The 24,787-nt window shown below is 46.2% G+C and overlaps 1 protein-coding gene across 5 annotated transcripts in view; it reads right to left on the reverse strand.

The window, feature by feature from the left end:
- The window catches only part of pecam1b (platelet and endothelial cell adhesion molecule 1b), a 39,230-nt gene that overhangs the window by 12,763 nt on the left and 1,680 nt on the right, over positions 1–24,787 (reverse strand). For 2 of the 5 annotated variants that reach the window (XM_080463095.1, XM_080463098.1), the window contains exons 3-9: positions 21,412–21,708; positions 19,563–19,844; positions 19,214–19,486; positions 17,946–18,218; positions 11,780–12,058; positions 11,238–11,516; positions 10,334–10,438 (exon numbers count right to left, since the gene is read on the reverse strand). In XM_080463095.1, coding sequence (XP_080319221.1) covers positions 10,334–10,438; positions 11,238–11,516; positions 11,780–12,058; positions 17,946–18,218; positions 19,214–19,486; positions 19,563–19,844; positions 21,412–21,708 — 1,788 coding nt within the window. Of the gene's footprint in view, positions 1–7,630; positions 8,053–10,189; positions 10,221–10,333; positions 10,439–11,237; positions 11,517–11,779; positions 12,059–17,945; positions 18,219–19,213; positions 19,487–19,562; positions 19,845–21,411; positions 21,709–24,787 lie in introns of those variants that run through there. The other 3 variants (XM_080463097.1, XR_013935333.1, XM_080463096.1) reach the window with 3 other exon arrangements.

Raw genomic sequence — 24,787 nt, forward strand, 5'->3', positions numbered from 1 at the left:
GGCTTTCCAAGAGACAGCAGAGCTCTCGCAAGCTCGGCGAAGGTGGCTGAACACATTAGGCTTATTTCGGACCCGGAATCTAACAGCGCGAGGGCGTTTACACATCCTCCCACCACCACGGATGTGTAGATGCGGTTGGCGTTCTCTCGGTGCACGAGATTGCCTAAGAAAGTCAGGAACGGCAAATCGGTGGACTGGGAAGCTGTCGTTCTTGAACGTTCTCCCGCCTCACCTGTTTCTCCCCCCCACCCGACAAGGTAAACCTTGTTTGTGGTGGGTCGGGGCCGCCGCTCTAGTCAGGAGGGAGGGGGCCTACGTCCCCGTCCCCTTGAGGGGGGGTGGCGCCCCCTTTGGTTGGACAGGTCCAAGTTCTGTACAGCCTCTTTGATGCAGGTTTGAACCCACTGCTGTAGCTCAGTCTTTAACTGGTCAGCTCTGTAGCGACCGTGGTCCCTTTCCGAACCTTTCATTTTCCACTTTGAATTCGGGTCGGGCCCTTTCTTCGGTTGGAAGTTTTGTTCTGACCTGGCCCATTTTCCACCCTTTTGATTCGGTGGAATACCCTTCTGGCTCTGTTGTCCCCCCTTTTGATTTGGTTGTGCGCCTTTCTGCTCAGACGGAGAGGGTGTACCAGACCCTCCTCCAGCATTCGTTCTGGGTGTCGGCAACTCATCGCCCTCAAGCCTCAAATCCGTGTTTTCCCTTGGCTCCATTTCCAGGACCCTCTGGTCAATGTCAGGCTTCTTACCCGGGCATTGACGCAATTCCCACACCATCTGCGCGTGCTGGCGCAGTTCCTTCATGGTGGGTTTGGCGGTCCTGCAAAATAGAGCCACATCGAACCTCCCACTGTCGTGGAGGTTGTTGACAAACAGAGACTTGAAGGCGTGATCTTCCTCCAACCCCGGTGCATTGCGGCCTTGGAAGTAGGCCACTCGTAGGCGCCTGTAATACTCCTTTGGAGGTTCAGACTTCCGTTGGGTGATCGCGAATGCACCAAACGTTGCCGAAGCAGGGTCATTGTACAATGAATACTCTTCCCGGAGAGCCTGGCAGAGGGTGGAGTACCGGTCTCGGGTGTCTGGCGGCAGGGATTCCATGAAAACATGGACTGTTCTGGACGTTGTTTTCCAGAGAAGCTTTAGCTTCTCCCGCATGGAAGGACGTGCGATGTCGAGGAGGCAGCGTTCAACCTCACGGAGGTAGTCCTCGATACTCGCGTCCTTGTTGCTCGGGTCAAAGCGTTCGATGTCCTTTGCGAGGGATTCGAGCTGGCGGGTCCGGACATCCCACCCCCTCACGGGACTGGGGCCGTCAGAGTCCTCTGACGACAGTTCCCCGTGGACTGCTGTCTGACGCGGGTCGGGGCCGCTAGGGCCATACAAGGGAGGTCTACTGGGGTGTAGAGGCACCCTCCTGGACCCCTGCTCCCGACTGCTAGCGTCGCGTGGGGGCTGCAGATGGGAAGGAGTGGCGGAGTCGTCGAAGCGCACCGTGCTGCGGCTGCGCGTGGGCTGAAAAGAATCACCATCTAAGCTATATGAGGCGTCATACCTCTGCGTTGTGGCGCATGAGGAGTCGATAGTGCCAGACCTCTCTGGCGAAGCCAGATTACGACGACCCCAATTAGGGTCACGTTGCGCACCTAGGGTGGCAGTGTAAAGCTGGTGTCGGAGATTTTCTTCCCTCTCCATGCCCATCGCGATTAGCGACTGAGCTTCTTCTAGGTTTTCCTTTAACTCCTGGATCTGAGGCTCACTCTCTAGTGTGCACTCATCGACCTTCGTCTCCTTATGAGGAGGCAGAGCCCGTTGCTTCTCGGGCTCTGAAGGCTGATCCTCGTCCTTGGAGGCGTCCAGCTCCTGTCGGAGGCGAGCGTTGTCCTTGGATAGCCTCTGGTTGTCCAGACGCAGCCGATCCGTACGCTCCTCCGCCTCCTTTGACTGTAGCTCTGCTCTACGCTGGTAGAGCAGGCTGATCTGGCCCAGGACGTCCGGCACTGTACGTGCCGGCTTGTCCCCTGGGTTGTTGACAAAACTTACCAGCTCTCGGATCTTTTCTTCGCAAATCTCAACGCTGTAGCGTTCGAGATTTGCTTTCTCCTCCAAGGAGAGACGGACGAGGTGGGACACCACGTCTCGTATGGCCGGCTCAGTTAGCACCCTATCCAAGTTAGTCAGATGCGTCTAACACCTTGGCGAGCAATATTGTTAGTGTCTATTCATCGTAGTCAGAAATCTTAACACAGCGTGTTAATCATGCGTAGAATGCAGGGAAAGCAAGGCACTAACCACTTCACAACTGATTTCACACCACAAGTGACTTTGTTCGACAGTGCTGAAAAAGTGTATCTTGAAAACCAATTCTGGGAGAATAAAGTTAACGGCTACACCTTAAGTGAACGATTCAGGATTATTTTGTGCAGTTATTCGTAACAATGCTGGTTTACAACAGCCTCACACGGGGCACCATTATGTTGGGGTCAGCGTGTGATCAGAATATGCAAATTACCCTAGTGGTAGGCTACCGGAAGGTTCTACCCTGTCAGAGGTAATTTACATATAAACGAATCGCCAAACAGAAGTAAATTGTTATTTACGGGTTGACAATTACTGATCACTAGCGGTAGGCCACCAAAGTAATGGATTACTGGAGTAATAGATTACTAAGGTAATGTACCAAGTGTAAGTTATGCAAAGCTATAAAGGTTGATTGGAGTAAATAGTCAGTTATCGGCCAACAGCTTTGAGCTAAAAAGGGTCGCCTGACGGGAGGAACCTCCACGGGGTCCAATCGCGAAGGCGGTCCACCAGTGGCACGACCGGTCAACAGGCGTGACGGGTCACTCCTTTGTTGACAACTGCGGGTCAGTGGCGTGACCTACCGAAGCGCCTGTGGACCCACAGGAGGCGACTCGCTGGAGTAACCGGGGAAAAGCTCAAGCTGCGAAGGCGTCACAAATGGCTATTGACCTATCAATGAACAACGGTACTTGATTACGAGTGATGATTAAATTACGGAGAGCAACCTATGATTCAAGTTATCAATGAAACAAACCTGCGATTTGTAAGTCAATAACTGAGGGGAGGCTGAATTACTTCGGTGGAGTGGACCACCGAAGGTGATCTGCAAGTAATTTAGAATGGATTGTTAATCAAACAAGTTTGGTTATTTATCTAATAACAATCGGGAGTAATCAAGGAGGAGTTGGAATTAATTAAGTAAAGTCGGGGTTTACTAATTAAATACAATGAGTTATTTGAATGAGCTAAACCATTGAAATTGAATTAAATGCAGTTAGGATTATTAATTGGATAAACTTGCGCTTTATGAATTAATAATACTGGATAATTGGATGCTGAGATGCACGAAAACCACTTAAAAATGATTAAAAGCACTCTTGAGTATTAATTGAATAAATTGACTAATTTATTAATTAATAAAGCATACAAATTATCTATCTGCAACAAAAATAAATGAACAATAGCTTAGAGACAATTCAAGTTGTGATTAGGTTAACTGGGTAACAGATCAATCAATAATAGTGCGGGTAATTAACCACAGAAAATGCGATGAAACACTTAAAATTATTTAAAAGCAATGCGGGTTATTCCCGTGGAAAACCTGCATTCATTCGCCAACGCCTCCTAGGTGTGTTAAATTACCCAAAGCGTTAAAATCATTGAAATTGATTTAAACCATTCAAACTATTAATCAATTGAATATTACCGTTACTTAATCAAAGTCGGGGCACCAGCTGAAGTTAGGGTCTTAAACGAAACATCAGTCTTAAAAAAGAAAGTTCAATTAAAATGTTTAAATTATTATTTCTGATTGAAATGATAATCGCAATTTAACTGAAGCAGGAAAGGAAGGCTGTAAATCCGAGCACTGACTGTTACAACCAGCAGTTGTCGCTGAAAAGCACACAAAAACCACCAAGAATCGTTCAATTCAACTATTAAGTGTTTATTAACAAACGTCTATTCCTAAATCATCAATCTATGAATCACATCTAATCAATAAACATCAAGCAAGATCTCATAAAACAACACAATACAAAACAAAGCCAGCTAATAAAGTGTGTGTGTGTGTGTGTGAGTGTGTGTGTGTGTGTGTGTGTGTGTTCGAGTGTGGGGGAGCGATGTGTGTGAGTGGGTGTGTGTGTGTTCGAGTGTGGGGAGCGATGTGTGTGTGTGTGTGTGCGGGTTTGTGGAGCGAAAGGGGCGTGACTTGGTGAGAGGGTAATGACCACGAACGTCCACCAGAGGGAGGTAGACGTCGGCGGTCCGGTGTAATCACCCGATCTGGCCACTAGGTGCGCGTCGGCGCGCGGGGCAGTTGTGATGACTTAATGCAACCACCAGATGGCGGTACGAGCGGTTGCAATTACCCACGCGACTACCAGAGGGCGCCAAACGGCTCGGCGACCCGGCGAGGAAATCGATGTGATTACCCACCCGGTCACCAGAGGCGCTCGGCGTGCTCTGCCTGGGATAGCGTGACGTCACTGAGCTCCGCACGGGCCGTAGCCGTCGGGAGCGCGCCGGATTCCTTGTGGCCGAGAAATCCGAGCCGCAGTGAACTACACACGGTCCCAGGGACGCACTGAAAGGAGGCGCTTGGAGGCAGCGGCGGCCGTACCGTGCGCTGGTTAGTGAACAGGGAAACAGAGGAGAAGAGGAGAGAGAGAGAGGAGAGAGGAGGGGGTGTCTGACTGTGTACACTAACGCGACCGCCTCAGCTTACACGTACAGAGTCCAAAAACGGCTGTTCAGGCAGATATGGACTCTGGGAGCAGAAGCGTGAGCTGAGGATGAGGAGGCTCGCGCGTGCGTGCGATGATTCGCGTGGATGGCCGTCCACGCGTAGACACAAAAGTACTCAGAAACAGGGATCGGCGTCCCAAAGTTACAAGTACCAACAATAAACACACAGCAATAATAATATCACGTTATTCTAATTCCTGCCCAGACTCTAAGCCTTACTTGGTTGGACGAGGGGGAAACGTGCTTCCGTGGCCAGGTGAAATCCGTCGATTTGTGGCCGCGGGCGGTTCTCTGGCGTCCCAGAAAATAGAGACCTGACGTGGACTACGGAGGGGAAACCCGTAGTGTGATCCGAGGGGCGATCAGCAGCTTCTTGCGATGAGGGGGGGAGTGAAGAAGCGATGCTCAGGTCGGTCTGCAGACGAGCGTGCGGTTGCAGCGCGCGCTCGGGGTCCGGAGGATGCAAACAAAAAAAAGGAAGAAAAAAAGAAGGGGAAACCAAAAATAAAGGGAATTCCCGCTTTTCTTGAGCTCGTCCAGCGAGGTGAAGAAAATTCAGGCCCGGTCCAGGTGCGTTAACACGAGGCGCTTTGTCTCCTTACGAAAAGGTGCGTCTGGGTTGACGCGATTTCGTTTTGGAAGAGGCTGGATCTCTTCCCGGGCCTGAATTTATACCGTTATGATGTCTTCCGGGCTCCCCGCGGCGTTGGCCGTGGTTCAGCCAATCCACGCGGGGTTGGCTTGCGCGTCACCGGGCCGGTGACCCGGTGATGACGGGATTTTGGGTCCCCCTGCCGTCGAGCTGCAGTGCCGCAGCTAGAGGAGGGGGGACCCGGGGGCCCCCCAGGGGGGGGTCATGTGATCAATGGCGAATTTTCCAGGGTTGAGCACATGGTTTCTTTGTTCTCAAAGAAACGTGGCTCACCCCCCTCCTCGCCCCCCCCCCCTTCCTCATGAGGGTGAGTGAACAAAGGATTTTGGCTCCAACACACACACACACACACACACACACACACACACACACACACACACACACACACACACACACACACACACACACACACACACCTTCGTATGCCACTTTAATCAACTTCACTTCATCATTTATATTTAGCATGAAGATTATTTTCGTCTCGACCAGGAATTGAACCTGGTACCTGCTGTGGTGCAAAGGTCGGGCAGAGACGACACTTTTTAATCATGTCATCTTATAGCTCGGTAACTTATAAAATAATTATTGATATAAAACAACGGCAACACATTATTTCGTCTCGGCTCAGAATCGAACCGTGAGGCTTCACTGTGAGGCTTAAACCGTGTTAACCACTATAACATCAGGCCGTCTGTTTTCTGATGTCTTAACAAGGCCAAATGCATGTGTACACACTCTGACGCTCATCCCACAAATGCATGCTCCTTGTAAATGTGGAATTGGAAGGAAAATAAAGGTTTTCTAAATAGTTACCAAAAAGACCAAAGAAATCATGAAAATATCCAAATATGGATCAAAAATCATTTTGAAATGTATTAACAGAAAATAAATTCATTTTCATAATAAAACTGCATTATTCTGACTTAATTCAAATGAAAACTAAAATGACGGTTAAGATTAAATTGTCAAAAGATGCTGCAGCGAACAGTGACCAAAATTGAATATAAAATGTCAAAGTTAAAGTTAAAATGCATCAGCAGAAAGGGCGTTTTGATTTCAAGGGTCTGGCTGCATTATTTGACTCAAATAAAATCAATAATCAATCATCCAAACTGCATTTTCATTCTCCTCTTTAAGTTTCACATTTTATGACAGAACGAAAAAGAAACAACCAAGAGATTGCTTTTTTCCTTTTCATGCCCGCCCCACAACAAACGGTTTAAAATTCAGTTTGACGTCAGAGGCAGCTCTTTTTCTTCTGGCTGTGCTGCATCTTATCCACGTTGAGCGTGTTTAATGTCTGCAGCGGCTCTATAGAAGTGTACAATGTAGATACTGTAACAGTGAGTGAGAACTGAAGAGCACATCGGTGTTTTGGCGCGTGTCAGAGTTCTGAAGTGCATCGGGAACTTCAGATTGTGTCGGGGTTCTGCAGCGTTTGAAAGCTCTTGACTACGTCACAAGTTCAAGAAAATGAGGTCATTTTAGAAATCGGCGGAGTTTTGGAGCGTGTACGAGTTTCTGAGTGTCAGCATTTTATAATCGGAGAGTTTTGAGTGCGTGTGAGATTTATAATGTCAGATTTCTACATCTCTAGAGAGTGTGTGATTCTGGTTGGTGTTGGAGTTTTAAAGAGTAAGATTTACTGAGTCTGAGTTCTACAATCTGAGAGAGTTCTAGCAAACAGTTCTCACAGTTCTCGGAATACCGTTAAACAACACTTAGGACAAGAGTGTTCAATCAAGTGAAGCGTAGAGGCGGATTCTCGTCTTCCTTCGCCAGAAAAGACTTTATTGCTCCTGAAACACCTCCAGAAATGCGGCGGTGGATCTGGAGGTTAAGGAGTTGTTAATTCAGCTCCGGCTGCACAATGAGCTTGATAAGAACAACTTCCCAGTCGGTAATGTGAGCTCGCAGGCAGGCTCATGTGATTCATTTCCTCCAGCTGCTGCATGGATCCAACCTGCCTGCTCCCAGAGTCGCCAGCGGTTTTATCAGCGCTGCAACGGTCGAAAGCGTCGTGCCAACAGGAAGTCTGTCACAGACTCCATTGTTCCCACTTTTCAGGGAAGTCTCGGCATTCCTCTGTGAAAAGAATCCCGCTTTGCTCTGGTTGTGGACGGCGTGTTTAACGTCTGCAGCGCCGCGAGCGTGAGGAAGATGAGTTTGGTCTCGAATGCGTAGTGAAATGAATGAAATGTACTGAGACGCCTCTAAATAAAACCCTTTATTCTACACCATCGTTTCCAGTCTGTCAGAGGATCAACCAAAAATATATACACACATTTCCTGCATGGTCTTAAAATGTATATACAAATCAGTCTGTCACCAGGCCACTTGTTTGAACTCATGCACATTCGACAAATGGAACAGAACAACATTCATGCAATCACAGGTCAAAGGTTATGTAGACTGCAGTGGAGGGGAGAGGGAGCACTGGGTCCAGATCCTACACATCCCACTGTCTCAGCTCCAAACGTCTTTTCCTTCCCTCCCACTGTGGCCGTCTCTACACTGTAGCTGGGATACTGTAGCTGCTCCTGTTGCTGAGGTCAGCAGGCAGCGGCGCCACGCTATCTCGCATCCCATTGGTCGCTCTCCCCTCCTTGCCATCATAGAACAGCGCTGCGTCTGGAAGAACATGATAACGGACGCTCTGAGAAGTTTGTAGCAGTCAATTCAACTCTTGTACCTGAACACAGCTCGTACCTCGGACTGTTAGCTTCCTGCAGTCGCTTCATGCTCAAAGCATCCTGAGGGTGCCGCCACTGCAGAGCAGCACGCCAGTGCAAAGCAAGCATGACGAGCAGAGCGCCGCTAATCAGAGCAGGTGGTTCGTCTCAGCTTCATGCACATCAGAATCAGCGAACAATGCACAGAAAGCAACGTATCACTCTGTAGTAACCTCATTAGTAACCAAACAATACTCTAAAATTAGTAACTCGGTTATAAAAGTGACTGTAGTTTCTTCGGTGCTTGCAGAGCTGCTGTATCTCTTCATCCTGCTCACTGAGCCTGCTGCTAGCATCAGCCAAAGCTGTTAACGGTCATTATCTGGGTAAACTCATGTTAACTGGCGGAGAATTGGATATTTATTCCTGAGCTACTTCAATCCTACGACCACAGGATAAAAGATGTTTTACTCAGATTAACTTTAGCATTAGCATTAGCCACAGCAGTCATAACACTTAAGTATTTCTCAAGGGAGAAATGCCTCATGAATCATGAACATATTCAGCCCGACCGACTGCTCCATGACAGATGTTTCTAGGTACCTAACATTAGCATGATCTGCATCCGCTACAGCTGTGATTAGCATTAACGTGCTTAAAATGAACTTTTCATTCCAAACGCTGTCTGCATGTTTGTAGTTTATATCAGCTGTTTTGTTGCTGCTTCATCATATCATATCATATCATATCATCTTAATTATATTATATTATAGAGCATCTTTCTCCCATTAACTGAGTTAACTAACTAAAATAAGTAAGTAACTAAGAACTGTAATCAAGTATTGATTTACAGCCAGATAACCAACACTGATTAGAGTTCAGGTGAGGGAGTGAGTGATGAATACTGAGCGATGAAGCAATAATGGAGTGAGGAGGTGAAGATTTAGGCCATGAAGTGATGACGGGGTGAGGAGGTGAAGACTGTTAATGACGACACAGGACAGAAAATACAACAGCAACCTGCGGTGGCATTAGAGACCTCTGAATCGCGGCTTAGCATCACTGTTAAAGAGTCATCTGATTTAGGGCTCAATGGCTTTCTGAGAAACAATGAAAAGAAATTCAGCTCAAGCACCAGTGAAGTCCAGGAAACTAGAACAATGAAGTAAACCAGCTCTAGGAGCTCAGCGCTGGCCCTCAATCAGGTAAACAGGAGGTTTTGCATGTTGTGAGAAAAGTCGTTAGCCTGATGTTTAGTAAATTTATGAACAAAGACATTTATCCAACAAGTGTCTTTTTCCATCACGAGAACAAATGGAAGGGAAATTAAAGAACATGTTTTAATCTGTTCACAGCATCAAAGTAAGTTCACCGATCCTGATGCTGGTGTTGATCTTTTGTGGCTGCGCTAATGGAACTAACCGACGTTTAGCGAGGTTTGCTATTCGCTGTGTTCACTGGTTCGATTGAATCCAGAAGGACTTCCAGAGTCCTACAGGGGTGAAGACTCCCAGCAGTGACTGCAGTGTATTTATAATTGATGAATAGACTTAAAGAAGAATATTTTTCATTAGTAGAATAGAAGTCAGAACTTGGTTCACTTTGCCCGGTGATTTTCTGTGAATGAACACAGAGCTAAACATAGCGCCCATTTATTTTTTATTTGAGAGCTTTAATCTCACAAACATGCAAGACAACCTGTATAGCTGTGTGGAAGCTGAGACTGAGACTCATCAGTCATTTGATGGAGACTCCCTGTCCCTATTGCCAACATCTGCCACTATCGCCAACATCTGCCACTATCGTCAACATCTGCCACCATCACGAATATTTGCCACAATCGTCAATATTTGCCACTATCATCAACATCTGCCATTACCGTCAACATCTGCCACTATCGTCAACATCTGCCACTATCGTCAACATCTGCCATTATCGCCAATATCTGCCACTATCGTCAATATTTGCCACTACTGTTCATATCCGCCACTATCATCAATATCTGTCATTATCATCAACATCTGCCACTAACGCAAACATCTGTCACTATTGTCAACAGCTGTGACTTTAAGAGGAAACAAGTCAAATCAACTCACACTGACAGTTCAGCGGCTGCTTCTCTTTTACCTACGATCAGAGAGGAGAGGTGAGAGGAGTCGGGGGGAGGGGGAAGGGTTGGGGGGCAGATGGGAGTTAGACGTTAGAGGACGATGACGCCCTGGGACTGTAGGTCTCTCTACCTCTCTTGGATCTGAAGTACAGGACGCACACCGCCACCACCAGCAGCGACGCCACCACCAGGCCGACGCCACCGATCACCGCCTTCTTCCACAGCGCCATGCGCACTGCAGGGACCAGAAGACACCAGGAGACACCAGGAGACACCAGGAGACACCAGGAGAGACCAGGAGGGACCAGGAGACACCAGGAGACACCAGGAGACACCAGGAGACAACAGGAGACACCAGACGGGGCCAGGAGAGACCAGGCGGGACCAGGAGAGACCAGGAGGGACCAGGAGGAACCAGGAGAGACCAAGAGAGACCAGGAGACTGAGTTAGGGAGGAAATATGAGGTACAGGACAAAATCCGACCAACACAGTTTTGTTTTTTGTTTCTTCTTCAGTTATTTGTCTTTTCTTCTCAACAGAAAAGTCAAACCAAACCCAAATTTGGTTGCTTTTTTTTCTAAGTTAGAAACAAATTGATGTCGTCCAAAGCATCTGTAAAGAGAGTGGAACCATGTTTGGTTCCAGAACATCCATCCATCCATTTTCTCCCGCTTATCTGTTTCCGGGTCTCAGGGGTGTCAGTCTGAGCACCGTCACCCAGATCACATTGCACCACTTAAGAACTTTCCTGCAGGTGGTGAGCCCACAGGAAGGTGGCGCCCGGTGTGGGACATGAACCCTCTATCTTGAGATTACAAGTCTCATGCTCTACCAACTGAGCTAGCTGGGGGCTAAAGTAGTGATCAGTGTCCCCATCTCCGGTTGGGATCGAACCCACAACATCCAGGTTCATAGACGGATGCTCTTCTAACAGAGCAGTACACACAGCTGATTCCAGAACAGTTTTTGCAAATGTTGATGTCAGTTAGCTCCAACCACAACAGAGACAGCACAATGATTCCTCCCTCCTCACCCTGGATGGTGACCTGCTCACTGCGGACCACGTTGTTGGCGTAGTTGACGGCCTCGCAGTAGTAGGTGCCGCTGTGCTCTTTGGCCAGCGAGGGCACCTGGAAGTCCTTGTGCTTCTCCTCGGTGGTGGTGGTGTTCAGCGGCAGTCTGCTGCCGACGCGGTACCACTTGAAGGTGACCGGCGGCGTTCCCTTCACGCTGCAGATCAGGAAGAGATGATCTCCCTCCGAAACGTCTGGGAGCTGAGGGATGACGGTGAGAGTCGGGTGGCTGAGAGGCTCTGAGAGATGAAACAAAAGGTGAAATTAGTTTCACTGACTGAATGTTGTCGGCTGAGATCTGGAGAATTTCGTTTTCTAGCTGGATGGAAGCAACATGGACGTGTTTTAGACGTCGGAAATTGTGACGTTTTTGTGATTAGTAGATTGTCATCCATCCATCGATCCACCCACCCATCCATTGATCATCCACCCCTCTAATCATCTCCATAATCCATCCATCCATCCATCCATCACCCCACCCCCCCAAAGTGTGGATTTGTACCGATGACCGTGGCGTTGAGCCTCTTGCTGAGTGGAGCTTCTTTGTTGCTGTTCTTGGCCTCACACATGTACTTGTTGATTTCCTCAGGTTTGCTGATGGAGATGGTGAAGATGGCTTTGTCAAACGGCAGCCGGACTCTTCTCATGTCCACCTCCTCGAAGCCCAACAACAGGGTGTAGTTGATGGGCAGGCTGCCGAAGTCGGACTGACACAGGATCTGGATGGGCTGCCCGAGCACCGCTTTGCCGTAAACTGAGATCTTTGGAGTGGAAACTGAGACTAGAAGGAATGAAAGAAAGACTAGATTAAACTCATAGTCCACCTTCACACGGAGTCCATCACTCAATGAAAAATGCCCAAGAGGTCAGGTCCACAGGTCAGTGGAATCAAACCCTGAACATGAATGATTTATACAGTGATTAACTTGTTCCACTGTTAGTAACATTAGAGCAATCCCTCTGGATTAGTGATTAGCATGAGCAGCCTTAAAACTATTCAGAGTGGACTATAGAGCATCTTCCTCCTCCTTTTTTTTTTCTTTTTTCTCTTATCCGTTTTTACTGTGAAGCACTTTGTGACTCCATGTCTGTGAAAAGCGCTATATAAATAAAATGTACTTACTTACTTACTGACATTCAGATTACAGAGAATCTTCCTCCTCCAACAATGAGGCAATAGAGCATCTTCCTCCCACTGATTGATATCATTTCAGTATTTTCACTACTTTTCAAAAAGCACCTAGTTCCTCTGACGGATACCTGACGTTCGGCGTCTACAGTGCTCAGTGAAGCTGGAGGTTCTGTCAGCTTGCTGGTTCCACGCCGAGCTGCTCGTTAATACCCAGAACCAGACTCACATGATGTGAGTCACAGCAGCTTTGTTCTTTAAGCTTCTTCGTTTGTCTGTGGATCAGATTTAATCTCTTCCTCTCTAAAGGTCGTTTGTTGACATAATTTAGGTGAAATTATTCTGGCGGCTTCCATCTGAATGAGTTTCACGTCAGGGAGCTGATGCTTCATCTCACTGCAACAGTTTCCTGTTTGGATGTGAAAATCATGCAACTGAAACTAAACGGAGGAGTGAGTCATCTGATGGTAACGCAACGATAAAATGTCTGTTCAAGCAGTCATTTCCTGCAGCTCAGCTGGACAGGTGAGCCGCCCATCACCGGACAAACAGACACATTCATGCAAAAAGCAGGTTGTTGGACTGTGGGAGGAATCCAGAGTGCCTGCAGAAACAGGGACAACGTGCAGACTACACTGGATTCAAAGTGGGCATGTCTCACCATGCTGACACTACACCACCAAACAGCTCTGTGGAATGAAAATAACTTTAAATTGCTGGTTTATATTGTAGGTGGCATAGTGGTGAAGTCACTGTCGCCCCTAACTTGAACGTCCAGGTTTGATTCCTGGACCTTTCTGTGAGGAGACTGCATGTTCTTCCTGAGAACTGTATGGTGCTTTCAGCTTGGTGGGTGAAGTGCAGATAAGCAAAGATTGAATCCTCAAGTCTGCAACTTTTCCACAAGGTGGAATCCCAGATATTAATTTCTCAGTTTAAATTTTAGGATAAAAACGTGAGTCGAAACTCATGGAAGAAGTTTTTCCAACCAGCAGGAGATAAATCAAGTTATGTGTTAGTAACACAGCCCAGAATGAACCTGTTTGACAGTATAAAGTGATAAGATATCATCATGGTGAAATAGGACATATTAGGGCGTGTTCACATTCCCCCGTTTGGTCCGGACCGTAGTTCTCTTCAGGGAAAAACCTTTTGTTTGGGCGACATGAACACGCCCACGAACTCTGAGCTGGAGTTAAAAAACAATCTCTGTGGCCTGTAGTACGAACTGTGATCAACATATCCAGGATCTCTCCGTTTCCTGGGTTGACTTATCCAGACACGCCCGATCCTGATCACCGTTACTACCAAGCAGGTTATCAACTTTCTAGTTCGACCCAGACCTACGTGTGCACGTTCACATGAAAGGGGCGGAGTTTGCAGCGTCTGACCAATCACACACCCGGGAAAAACCCTGCAGCCCAGTTTACAGATTACTGAAGCAGTAAATATTCTCAGAGAATATGAAGAATTAAAACACATCCAGCAGGATAAACGCGACACTGCTGCTGCGTCCAAAGCCAGAACATTGCTGACTTGTTAACGTGTGACTTGATGGGATTATGATCTTAATTCATCAGTTTCATTTTATTACAGCAGAAACATGTCGGGCTGAACTTCCTCACTGATCTTTTAGTTTAGATTTTCCATCCAGTTGATTTGAGGCAGAGTTCCTCTTGTGTGAGTTTTTTGTGTTTTTTGTGTTTTTTGTGTTGTATTTTTGAAGGTAAACGTTACATTTCCTCCCGTACTCCTGTGTCTATTGTTGTTTTCAGCTGGGTTTCCCATGATTTCTGTAGGAATTCTAATCTGTCTATGTTCAACCGTTGCAATTTGGAGACAAAGTGACCTTGTTTCATACGTTCGATAATCGTTTTCTGGGAAGTTAAGAGCATCCACTTTCAGAAGTAAATAGTGTCTGAGCTGAAGGTATTTGTAAAAATCTTTTGGTTGTAGTTTGTATGTGGTCTGTAAGAACTCAACTGTTTAATATTTTCTCCTGTCCCAAAGATCATAAATATGGTAAATTCCTGCTTCATACCACTTCTGAAAGTTAGATCCAGTGCCCTCCTTGGTTAAATCAGGATTATCAGTCATTGTTGTTAGACAACTCAGTTTATGTTTATGTTGGAATAATCTTACGAAAAGTTATCACATTCATTGTACCAACATTCTTTCTCATCTATTACGACTTGTATTTCTCCACTGTGATCTTTTATGGTCAGGAGGAATGTGGTCTGCAGATGGGAAGTCCTTGAAATCAGATAAGAGGAACCCTAATAAAAGGAGAGGAAGCGGCAGAGGTTTTTCAGAGCGGGTTGGAGATTGTAACTGAAACACTCTCTGTCCGTTCTCCTCGCGAATAAAACCAATCTTAACTCGATGTGTGTTCTTCCTTGCAGAATTAATAAATGTTCAGAGGTTGGACCTGACAGTTTAGACCCAAATAATTTCCTCAAAGCCTTCCAGGTATTACCCACATTAATAATTAGAAAGTTGTCTTTCGCCATAATTGGTAGTTCACTCCTGCGTTTATCAAGTAAGTTGACAGGAGAGTTCGGTTTGGAGAGGGTTGCTTCAATCTCAAGCCATGGCGGCTTTGGTTGAGCAGATGACCATATTGAAATAATTCTGGCTTGTATTGACGTTGTGTAACTTATAATGTTGAGGGAGCCCCATCCTCCGTGTTCTTTTCATAGTTGTAAAATATCTAGTTTAATTTTTGGCAATTTTTGCATGTTGCATTCAGGGAGCGACTTATTATATCGTTCCCGCGCGTTATTTTTTTTATCTATTTCTCTATAACCACTCTGGGGCTCCGTGTTCGCTGTAGTTTTCAGAAAGCCGGTTCAACCTCGCTTCCACCTTGTAGGTAGTGATAACTCCAGAGATAACTCCAGAGATAACTCCAGAGATAACTCCAGAGATAACTCCAGAGATAACTCCAGAGATAACTCCAGCGATAACTCCAGAGATAACTCCAGCGATAACTCCAGAGATAACTCCGCCCCCAGCTGATGACGTGTCGGGCTCCAGTCTGGCTCCGCTCTGGCCAGCGTAGCAGCAGTTTAGCCCCTGATAGGTCGGGGCTTTGGCAGTGGAAAGACAAAGAACTGGTGCTAAGGCTGGCCCTGGATCAGAACTAGCACCTGGTTCCTTCCGGTGGAAAAGCCCCCGAACAGGTTAAATATCTCAAAAACATTTTGTAGTGCTCTGCCTGATTTCAACTGATCTTTATGAGGGGGGTCCCTATCTAAAAAAGGGAGAGACATAATTAAATCACCCCAAATTATCATATTTGTACAATCCATTTCAGCAATTTTACTGATTAGGAAGGCAAAAGAGTTTTGGTCAAAGACATTAGGAGCATAAACATTTTCTAATAATACTGATTCTCCATATAATTCTCCTTTTACTAAAACTATCCTTCCATCTGTATCTTGGTAACTATCTTTGGCTGTAAATAGCAACAATCTATGAACTCATATAATTGCACTGCTTTTATTTGTAGAATGAGATGGAAAATATACGTGTCCAACCCATTTCCTGAGGTATTTTTTGTGCTCCTCCTCATTCAAATGTGTTTCTTGGAGGAATGCAACCTGAACATTTTCCTTTTTTAAGATAATTTAGAACTGCTTTCCTTTTGACAACATTATCGGAGCCCTTGATATTCCAGGAACAAAACTCAATATTCAGAATAATATAAAATTATATCATGCTGTTTAGTCTTATTTACCTTTTAAAACAATTTGCATATGCTTTTAATCTCAAGTACTGCCTGGACAAACAAAAAACACACAAACAATCCAAGCAAAAACAAGCTGAAGCTTGGATAAGACCCATCTACTGTGCCTAGAACACAGCCAAGAAAACAAAAAACAAAAACAAAGATATCGTCATACTCCAGCTATAACAGTACAGCTGGGTGGAGCAAAAGAAACACGGTGAGAGAAAGACAGAAAAGAAATGTATGTCAGGTCTCATCCGGATTATATCCTAATCATACTGCCAGCGTGTCAACAATAGTGTAAATAATGGTCTAAAACAGCAACTCAAGTAAACTGAGATATACCCATGTACAAACTTTAACTTTCAAGTGAACAAAAGCTCTTTAAATGTTATATAGTTCCCACTGTCCATTGTTTCAAGCAGTCATTTTTGAGGCCGATGCCATTTACCTGATGACACATGGATTGATAGTCACTAGTAGGGAGTGTCGTGACGTAGTTGGTGATTTCCTTCATTGTGGAAAGAGAGATGGGTTTTCCATTTGGAGGGGAAAGCTTCATCAAAGCTGGATACATAAAGGTGTACTTGATACCTGCTTCCCGAAGCCTTCTGCGTGCGTCTGCAGATTCTTACCGTCACTTCACAACCTCCGCAGAAAAATCCTGGTAAAAAGAAACTACTTGACCAGCCATCGTAACTCTGCCCTTGTTTCTTGCTGCACGTAGAATCCTCTGTGTCTTTGTAGAAGTCTCACCAGGACCGCGTGGCGGGCGCGTCTGTCGGTGGATCCCGTTAGAAGTCCCACTCAGCGAGCGTGTCCTATTTTCAGCCGTCCCCCCTGTGGGTCCATGTTCAGGACCTCGGGAATCCACTTCTCAAAAAAAACGGTTGAATTCTTGTCTTCAGTGTCGTCCTTCAGGTCAATAATTTTGACGTTTTGTCGTTGACTCTGGTTCTCATAATTCTCGAGTTTTTCCGTTGCTTTTTGCAGCGCCGACTCCGCCGAGTGAAGCTGTGGTGTGTTAGCCGCTGCGCTATCCTCCAAGTCGGACACTCGTCGTTCCACCGTCCCCAGTCTGTCCACTAGCTTATCCAGCTTCTCTGACATCTCTGTGACAGGTTTCAGGATATTAGCAAGTTTAGTGTCCAGCATCTTCTAAATATTACGAGTCGCCTGTTGCACCACCGTGCCATCGTTAGTGGGGCTGGCGGCCTCTTTTCTGGGCTCGGTGCAGGATTCTGGCTCTTCTTCGTGAGTTAGCTCTGGCTCTGTGTCGCCATCTTGGTGAGCCAACGACCTGTTGCCTTTTTTCTGTTTCTCTTTTTTTTGGGCGTAGTGAAAAAGTTTTCCAGTGACATGACCACCGCCTATGCAGGTTTAGCGATAGTTCAACCGAAGTTTTAGCAGTGAGCATTTCGAGAAATATCGTGTTAGTTAAATCCAGCGAGGAGACTGACAATGGTGCGTCTCCCCTCCTCGGTGCATCACGTGATCCCCGGAACCAGGGATATTCTGTCTGTGACGCAAGAGTGCAGTCCAGGTTTCAAGTTCTACTAACCGGATGAGTCAAACTCGACTGGCTTTTATTCTCCTCTTATAACAGGAGAGTTTTGTTAGACCCGCCCTGACGTACAGGACGGTACAGGACCGTACCTTTAGGACAGACAGGACAGACGGTACAGGACCGTACAAGATGGTACAGGACGGTAAAGGACGATACAGGACAGTACATGACCGTACCTTTAGGACAGACAGGACAGACGGTACAGGACAGTACAGGTTGTACAGTACATTACAGGACAGTACCTTTAGGACGGACGGTGAGGGTCTGGCTGTGCTTCACGATGCCTTTGGCCTGAGCTGCACAGGTGTAGTTGAAGTCGTGGAGCAGAGCCCTCCCTGAGAAGACTCCGGTACCAGTGACCGTCAGTGGGTTCTCCAGCGGGAACAGGATGTACTTTAGCTCCTTCCTGTCCAGCCGCTCAGACGCAAAGTTTTCACTCTTGCAGGTCAACGTCATGGACTCCTTCTGGAAGACTTCGGATGGGGACACGGTGAGCGTCGGCGCCGAGAACAGTTCTGAGGACGCAAAGTCACACAACATCTTCAAATGGGGATTTGGCTTTAACAGTCACCACGAATCACCACGAATCACCACGTGTCACCTCGAGTCACCTCGAGCCACCACGGTTCACCACGGTCCACCACAAGTCACCACGGTTCACCACAAGTCACTACAGTTCACCATACTTAAGTGTGTTGATTTATGGAATGATTTCAGAATAATTTATGAATTAATACATTTTTATTAATAAACGCCTGTTAGCTGAATTGAACGATTCTTGGTGACTATTGTGTTTTTATCGTTGACAATTCACTTGTTTGTAAGAGTCTGTGCTCGGATCTCACACCTTCCTTTTTACTTAAGATTGTTATATTTCTCACACAGAAATTTTAACTAACTTAAATAAACCTTTTACAAACGAGACTGATATTTTGGTATTAGCTATTTCCAGTTTATCTGGTGGTGCCCCCCCCCTTTTTATCATTAATAAATAAATAACAAATTTATGCAAATTGATAATTTTTCATTAATACATTATTTTTGATAATTTATTAACTTTTAAGTAATTACTCAATTACTTTAGGAGTTGTTAATGAGTAAATGGCAGTTTAATTCCATTAATAATTAAAAATTTTCATAAATTATTTCCATTGATTCGTTACTTTCAGTAATCTATTACTTACAGTAATTTAATGCTGTAATGTTTTGTTTATTGTTGTCGTATAAACAAACACTGAAAATGATGCAGAAGTTTTGTGTTTTCACTTGAAATAAATCGTCATGGAAACGGGACTTAGTTAAAAGTGTTGATCTAAAAATAATAACTAGAAAATAAAAGTTACTGTTTTACCATGAGAAATGTTTGAAGATCCTCTGTGTTATCAAAGTGTAGGTGGTCTGGTTCTGGACTCATCGGTCACTAAGGTGGTCTGGTTCTAGACACATCGGTCACTAAGGTGGTCCGGTTCTGGACTCACAGGTAACTAAGGTGGTCTGGTTCTGGACTCACCGGTCACGGAGATGGTCTTGGTGGCAGACTTGACCAGGAAGCCCATCTCCAGGCGGCACTCGAAGCTGAGCGTGGGGCCTTCGGCCCGGGCCAGCATGCTGTAGTTGACCCGGGTGTTGCCGGAGCTCAGCAGCTCGGTTCCCTGGCTCAGATACAGCAGGATGTTCTCGGCGCTGTGCAGGAAGTTCCTCAGGGTGCACAAGAGGTGGAGGGGGTCTCCCTCGAAGACCTGGTTCATGGGGGAAACTTCCAGAACCGGCGAGATGGAGAGTTCTGAGGAGACGAAGGAGATCGGGGTGTTGAGGTTCCGGAGCCTGGAGAGGCCGAGAAGCTCGGGGACGCCGCTCACCTTTGACAGAGACGACGACGGTGTTGCTCTCCTGGGACTTGAAGGAGTCGGGGGTGATGAGGACCGTGTAATCACAGTGGATCCGGTGCACGCCGGTGCTATGGAAGCGGAGCTTCACCTCGGCCTGGTTGCCATTCAATCGCTCTTCCATGATTTCTTTGCCATCGTCGTAGAAGTAGAAGTAGATGGAGCCGGTCTCGCCCGGGGCACTGCAGCGGGCCGTCAGCTCTTCGACCTCCGTCACCACGCCCTTGTTGAGGTGGAGCAGTGGTCTGGACAGACCTGCAGGCCAGACGGAGGCAGTCACACCGAGCAGGAAACCCCGACACAACAACAAACTCCTTCACACGATTTCCACCTGGTCACCACGGGTCACCACGGGTTCCAACGGGTCACTATGAGTCACCATGGGTCACCATGAGTCACCATGGGTCACCATGAGTCACCATGGGTCACCACGGGTTCCAACGGGTCACTATGAGTCACCATGGGTCACTATGAGTCACCATGGGTCACCACGGGTTCCAACGGGTCACCATGGGTCACCATGGGTCTCAAAGAGTCACCATGGGTCACCATGAGTCACCATGGGTCACCACGGGTTCCAACGGGTCACCATGGGTCACCATGGGTCACCATGGGTCTCAAAGAGTCACCATGGGTCACCATGAGACACCATGGGTCACCACAGGTCACAAAGAGTCGCCACGGGTCACCATGAGTCACCACATGTCACTCTAAAAGTGTCACTTATTTCTTCTCTCATAATATACAAACTGAAAGGGTTAAAAAAAAAAGAAAAAAGAACCTGATCTTACAAACCATTTCAATAATTGAGTATTTTGTTGTTTTCATGACTTTAAAGTTAAAGAAATAAATATTAAAATCAAAGAATTTTTCAAAAACACATTTGATTTTGAAGACACTGTTTATGTATTATTACATTATTGACTGCAATTATTACATTTTCAAAGGATTTTAAGGTTCTTTCTATCCTTCAACCATGTTTTTCTCCTAAAGTTTTAAATTGATCCATTTGTTCTAAGGTGGTTTTTAAAAACTGAAGCAAGGCGGGGAGAGAGAGGACAGACTGTCTTCACTTCTGGGGCGTCATTCCAGGTATGGAGGCGATTAGTACTGCTGGAAAACCTTTAGGAAGTGAATTTTACATAATATGACCCTTTTAACCGAACTGGTATAAATAAAAACGACAGAAATGACCCAAAAACAATTGAAAATTTGAAAGATTTGTAGATATCTAATTAAATATGTAAACAATAGAAATAAAAACAACCAGGAAGTAAAATGGCTCGGGAATTACCTGGAGAGCAGCTGGTAAACTACACATCAGATACAGAAATGTCTTTTTACTCCTTCATACATAATTAATTTGATCTAACTTCCTCTTGCTGGAAGAACTTTTCAGATTTATATGTAATATGTCCCTTTTTTTTATCTTCACTCCACTCTTTTCTACTGATCTGATAGTTTTTGCTGTAAATGGGACGTCTTTTCTTCGTCTCCACGCTGCTCGATTAAAATGTCCTCAGGGACAAATGAATTGATGGAAGCTGAACGGTTTGTAGACAATCTGTTCATGAAATCTCGTGAGAAATTTACTTTATTGTTTGTATCCTTGGACTTTCTGGACATCACTTTGGTTCTGCAGGATTTTTTTTTACACGGAAAACTGAGTTTTTCCTTTCTATTGTTGCCAGTTTGCTCTTGTGGGAATGTGGCTGGTTTCCTCCGTATGGAGGCCGTGAGATTTTGTCTTTCTATAAATAAATGTGAATTAAAGTTGCACAGACTGGACCCGAGTCCAACTGAACATGTGAAACAAACCCACCGGTCACTGTCAGCTTCCGAGACTCGCTGGCCATGGACTTGTCCTCGATGTTGACCTCACACTTGTACTTGCCGCTGTTAGAGAGCCGGGCCCCCGGCAGCAGGTACAGGAAGTCCTCCGAGGAGCTGGTGGTCTTGGTGTACACCTTGCTGCCGTCCTTGTAGATGGTGTACTCCCGAACGAGCGCCTCCTGGCCCGAGCTGCTGACCACCGCCTGGCATCTGACCGTCACGTTGGTGTCCCGGGTCACCTCGGAGTCCGGCTCCACAGACAGAGTGACGGCCCTGATGGTGAACACTGAGAGGAGGTCAGACTGATGGTGAACACTGAGAGGAGGTCAGACTGATGGTGAACACTGAGAGGAGGTCAGACTGATGGTGAACATTGAGGAGGTCAGACTGATGGTGAACACTGAGAGGAGGTCAGACTGATGGTGAACACTGAGGAGGTCAGACTGATGGTGAACACTGAGGAGGTCAGACTGATGGTGAACATAGAAAAGGTCAGACAGATGGTGAACACAGAGGAGGTCAGACTGATGGTGAACACAGAGGAGGTCAGACTGATGGTGAACACAGAGGAGGTCAGACTGATGGTGAACATTGAGAGGAGGTCAGACTGATGGTGAACACTGAGAGGAGGTCAGACTGATGGTGAACACTGAGAGGAGGTCAGACTGATGGTGAACACAGGGGAGGTCAGACTGATGGTGAACACTGAGGAGGTCAGACTGATGGTGAACACAGGGGAGGTCAGACTGATGGTGAACACTGAGGAGGTCAGACTGATGGTGAACATAGAAAAGGTCAGACAGATGGTGAACACAGAGGAGGTCAGACTGATGGTGAACACAGAGGAGGTCAGACTGATAGTGAACACAGAGGAGGTCAGACTGATGGTGAACATTGAGAGGAGGTCAGACTGATGGTGAACACTGAGAGGAGGTCAGACAGATGGTGAACATTGAGAGGAGGTCAGACTGATGGTGAACACAGAGGAGGTCAGACTGATAGTGAACACAGAGGAGGTCAGACTGATAGTGAACACAGAGGAGGTCAGACTGATGGTGAACACTGAGAGGAGGTCAGACAGATGGTGAACATTGAGAGGAGGTCAGACTGATGGTGAACACAGAGGAGGTCAGACTGATGGTGAACATTGACATGAAGAGGAGGCGCTTCTTGCCTCAGGTTGTGCACGGCGCTCACCCTGAAACTAAGACTCAACAAACTGCCTTGTATACAGTATGTACTTTTTGCACTATTTGACACTTTGATTTATTATATATACTTTACTTGTCTCACACACACCTTGAGGGCTTTAACGTTTTATTCTACCAAAATTACCATTTCGGTGTGGAAAAAATACTAAAAACATTTTGCGCCACTTCATACTGAGTATAATTCTCTACGACAAATAAAGGACTTGGCTAAATTTATGCAATAAGAGCCCAGCCTAGTATTGAGAGTATAGTAATGAACATACTGTTCAGAAGCCCGACATTTCTGCTGAAAATATCCTTTTTTATTGAGCTTATGTAATATTCTAATATTCTGAATTGTGGGTTTTCATCATTTAAGTCCCAATCATACAAATTTCAACAAATGAAGGCTTGAAATATTCTTTCTATGAACAATGAGTCTGTAATTGTCGCGGGGTCCTCTCAACAACATTCCCAAACTGGGAAAAACGACGGCGTAGTCGTCAGCTGTGTTTGTTGTTTTTCTATTTATTTTCCAGGCCTCTCCAAAACCATGAATCGTAGTATTTACAAAGTGCAAAACCCGAAAAATACCCAAATGTGAAAATAAACAAAGCAAAGAAAACTCTATATACAAATCTGTACAGGTATTTACATCGGAGTTCTTCCTCAACCTCAGGATTCCACAATGACACTCCACAGATCACTACTGGTCACCACCTCTAACCAGAGTCCAACTCCCCCCATCAGGCCCAGCGCGACCCGTTTGATCCACTAAGCCCCTCCCACTGGGCGGAACCTCTCGCTAGAAAAGATCATTATTTTATTCTTAACCCCAAATCCTAATGCATAAATAAATAGCTTTTCCATAATTAAATACATATTATCACTTACTGACAGGATTATGCCCTCCCACAATAACCCCTCAGTACACACGGCAATAAGTTTTAAGAAAATAAATAATAATGTTGTTCACGTGACTGAAACCTTCCGGGCCCAAACCATTTAACCCGCCTGGTGGTACGGCCCGGGTTCACCAGTCACCCTGCAGGCGCGTCACCGCCGGCTGCCCTCCGCTGCTCCGGAGGGTGAGAGAAGGTGTGTGTGTGAATGTATAAGTGCCGTGTAGGCAGAGTGAGCACCCTCGTCTGCCTACAGCAGGGAAACATGTCCCTGGACCCGGGGAACAGTTTCTGGAGTTGATCTCCACCATAAGATTGACAGCGCCGTGTGCGCGTGCGCCCCCAGCGCCGTGTGCGCGCGCCCCCAGCGCGCCGGCACTCTCCGGCCAGCGGGGAGAGGAAAGGCGCACCGCTCCGGGCATGACGGTGCGTTCACGATGCTCCGTCACAGTAATATTTGGGTTTCACTTTCTGAAATGACTCAGAAAGAATATTGAACTTTTTCCAGATATTAATTTTTTTTTTTGAGATGTTCTAAAATTAGAATTACTTATGAAATTTTGTCCTCAATAAATTAATCATGTATTAGTAAAGCACCGAATGTAATTTATAACTCTACTGGAAAGGTTGTCGTTTGTCGAGAGTGGATATCAAGATTGTAAGTGTCCTTGAGCAAGGCACTGAACCTGAGGGTGGACCTACGTCACTGCTGGAGCCGCACGAACCAAACATCAACAACAGTAAATTCTCACGTCGACAAAGAAAGGAGAAGTTAAAAAGGAAAACTGAGTGTGAACGACGAAGAAAAATCCAAACTGACAAAATTCATAAGCTTGACCTCAGAGACAGATAACCTCTTCCTCTTGTTCATCTCCCTCCTCCTCCTGTTCATCTTCCTCCTCCTGTTCATCTCCCTCCTCCTCCTCCTCTTGTTCATCTCCCTCCTCCTCCTCCTCCTGTTCATCTTCCTCCTCCTCCTCCTGTTCATCTCCCTCCTCCTCCTGTTCATCTTCCTCCTCCTCCTGTTCATCTTCCTCCTCCTCCTGTTCATCTTCCTCCTCCTCAGCATGAGGGGCAGTAAACAAACCAGAGGGCAGGAAAAGCACTTAGTGTTTCCTCTGATTGACTTGTTTGTTTAACTATTAAACTATCACATCCACAGATCCACCAGATTAACAAGCACCACACCCCGGGGTTGGGGGTGGGGTGGGGGGTTTCTGGTTGGGGGTTGGGGTTAAATTATTTGAGTTTGATGAAAATCAGACATCAAACT

Source organism: Lipophrys pholis, assembly GCF_963383615.2.
Source record: "Lipophrys pholis genome assembly, chromosome: 5".
Taxonomy (NCBI): domain Eukaryota; kingdom Metazoa; phylum Chordata; class Actinopteri; order Blenniiformes; family Blenniidae; genus Lipophrys; species Lipophrys pholis.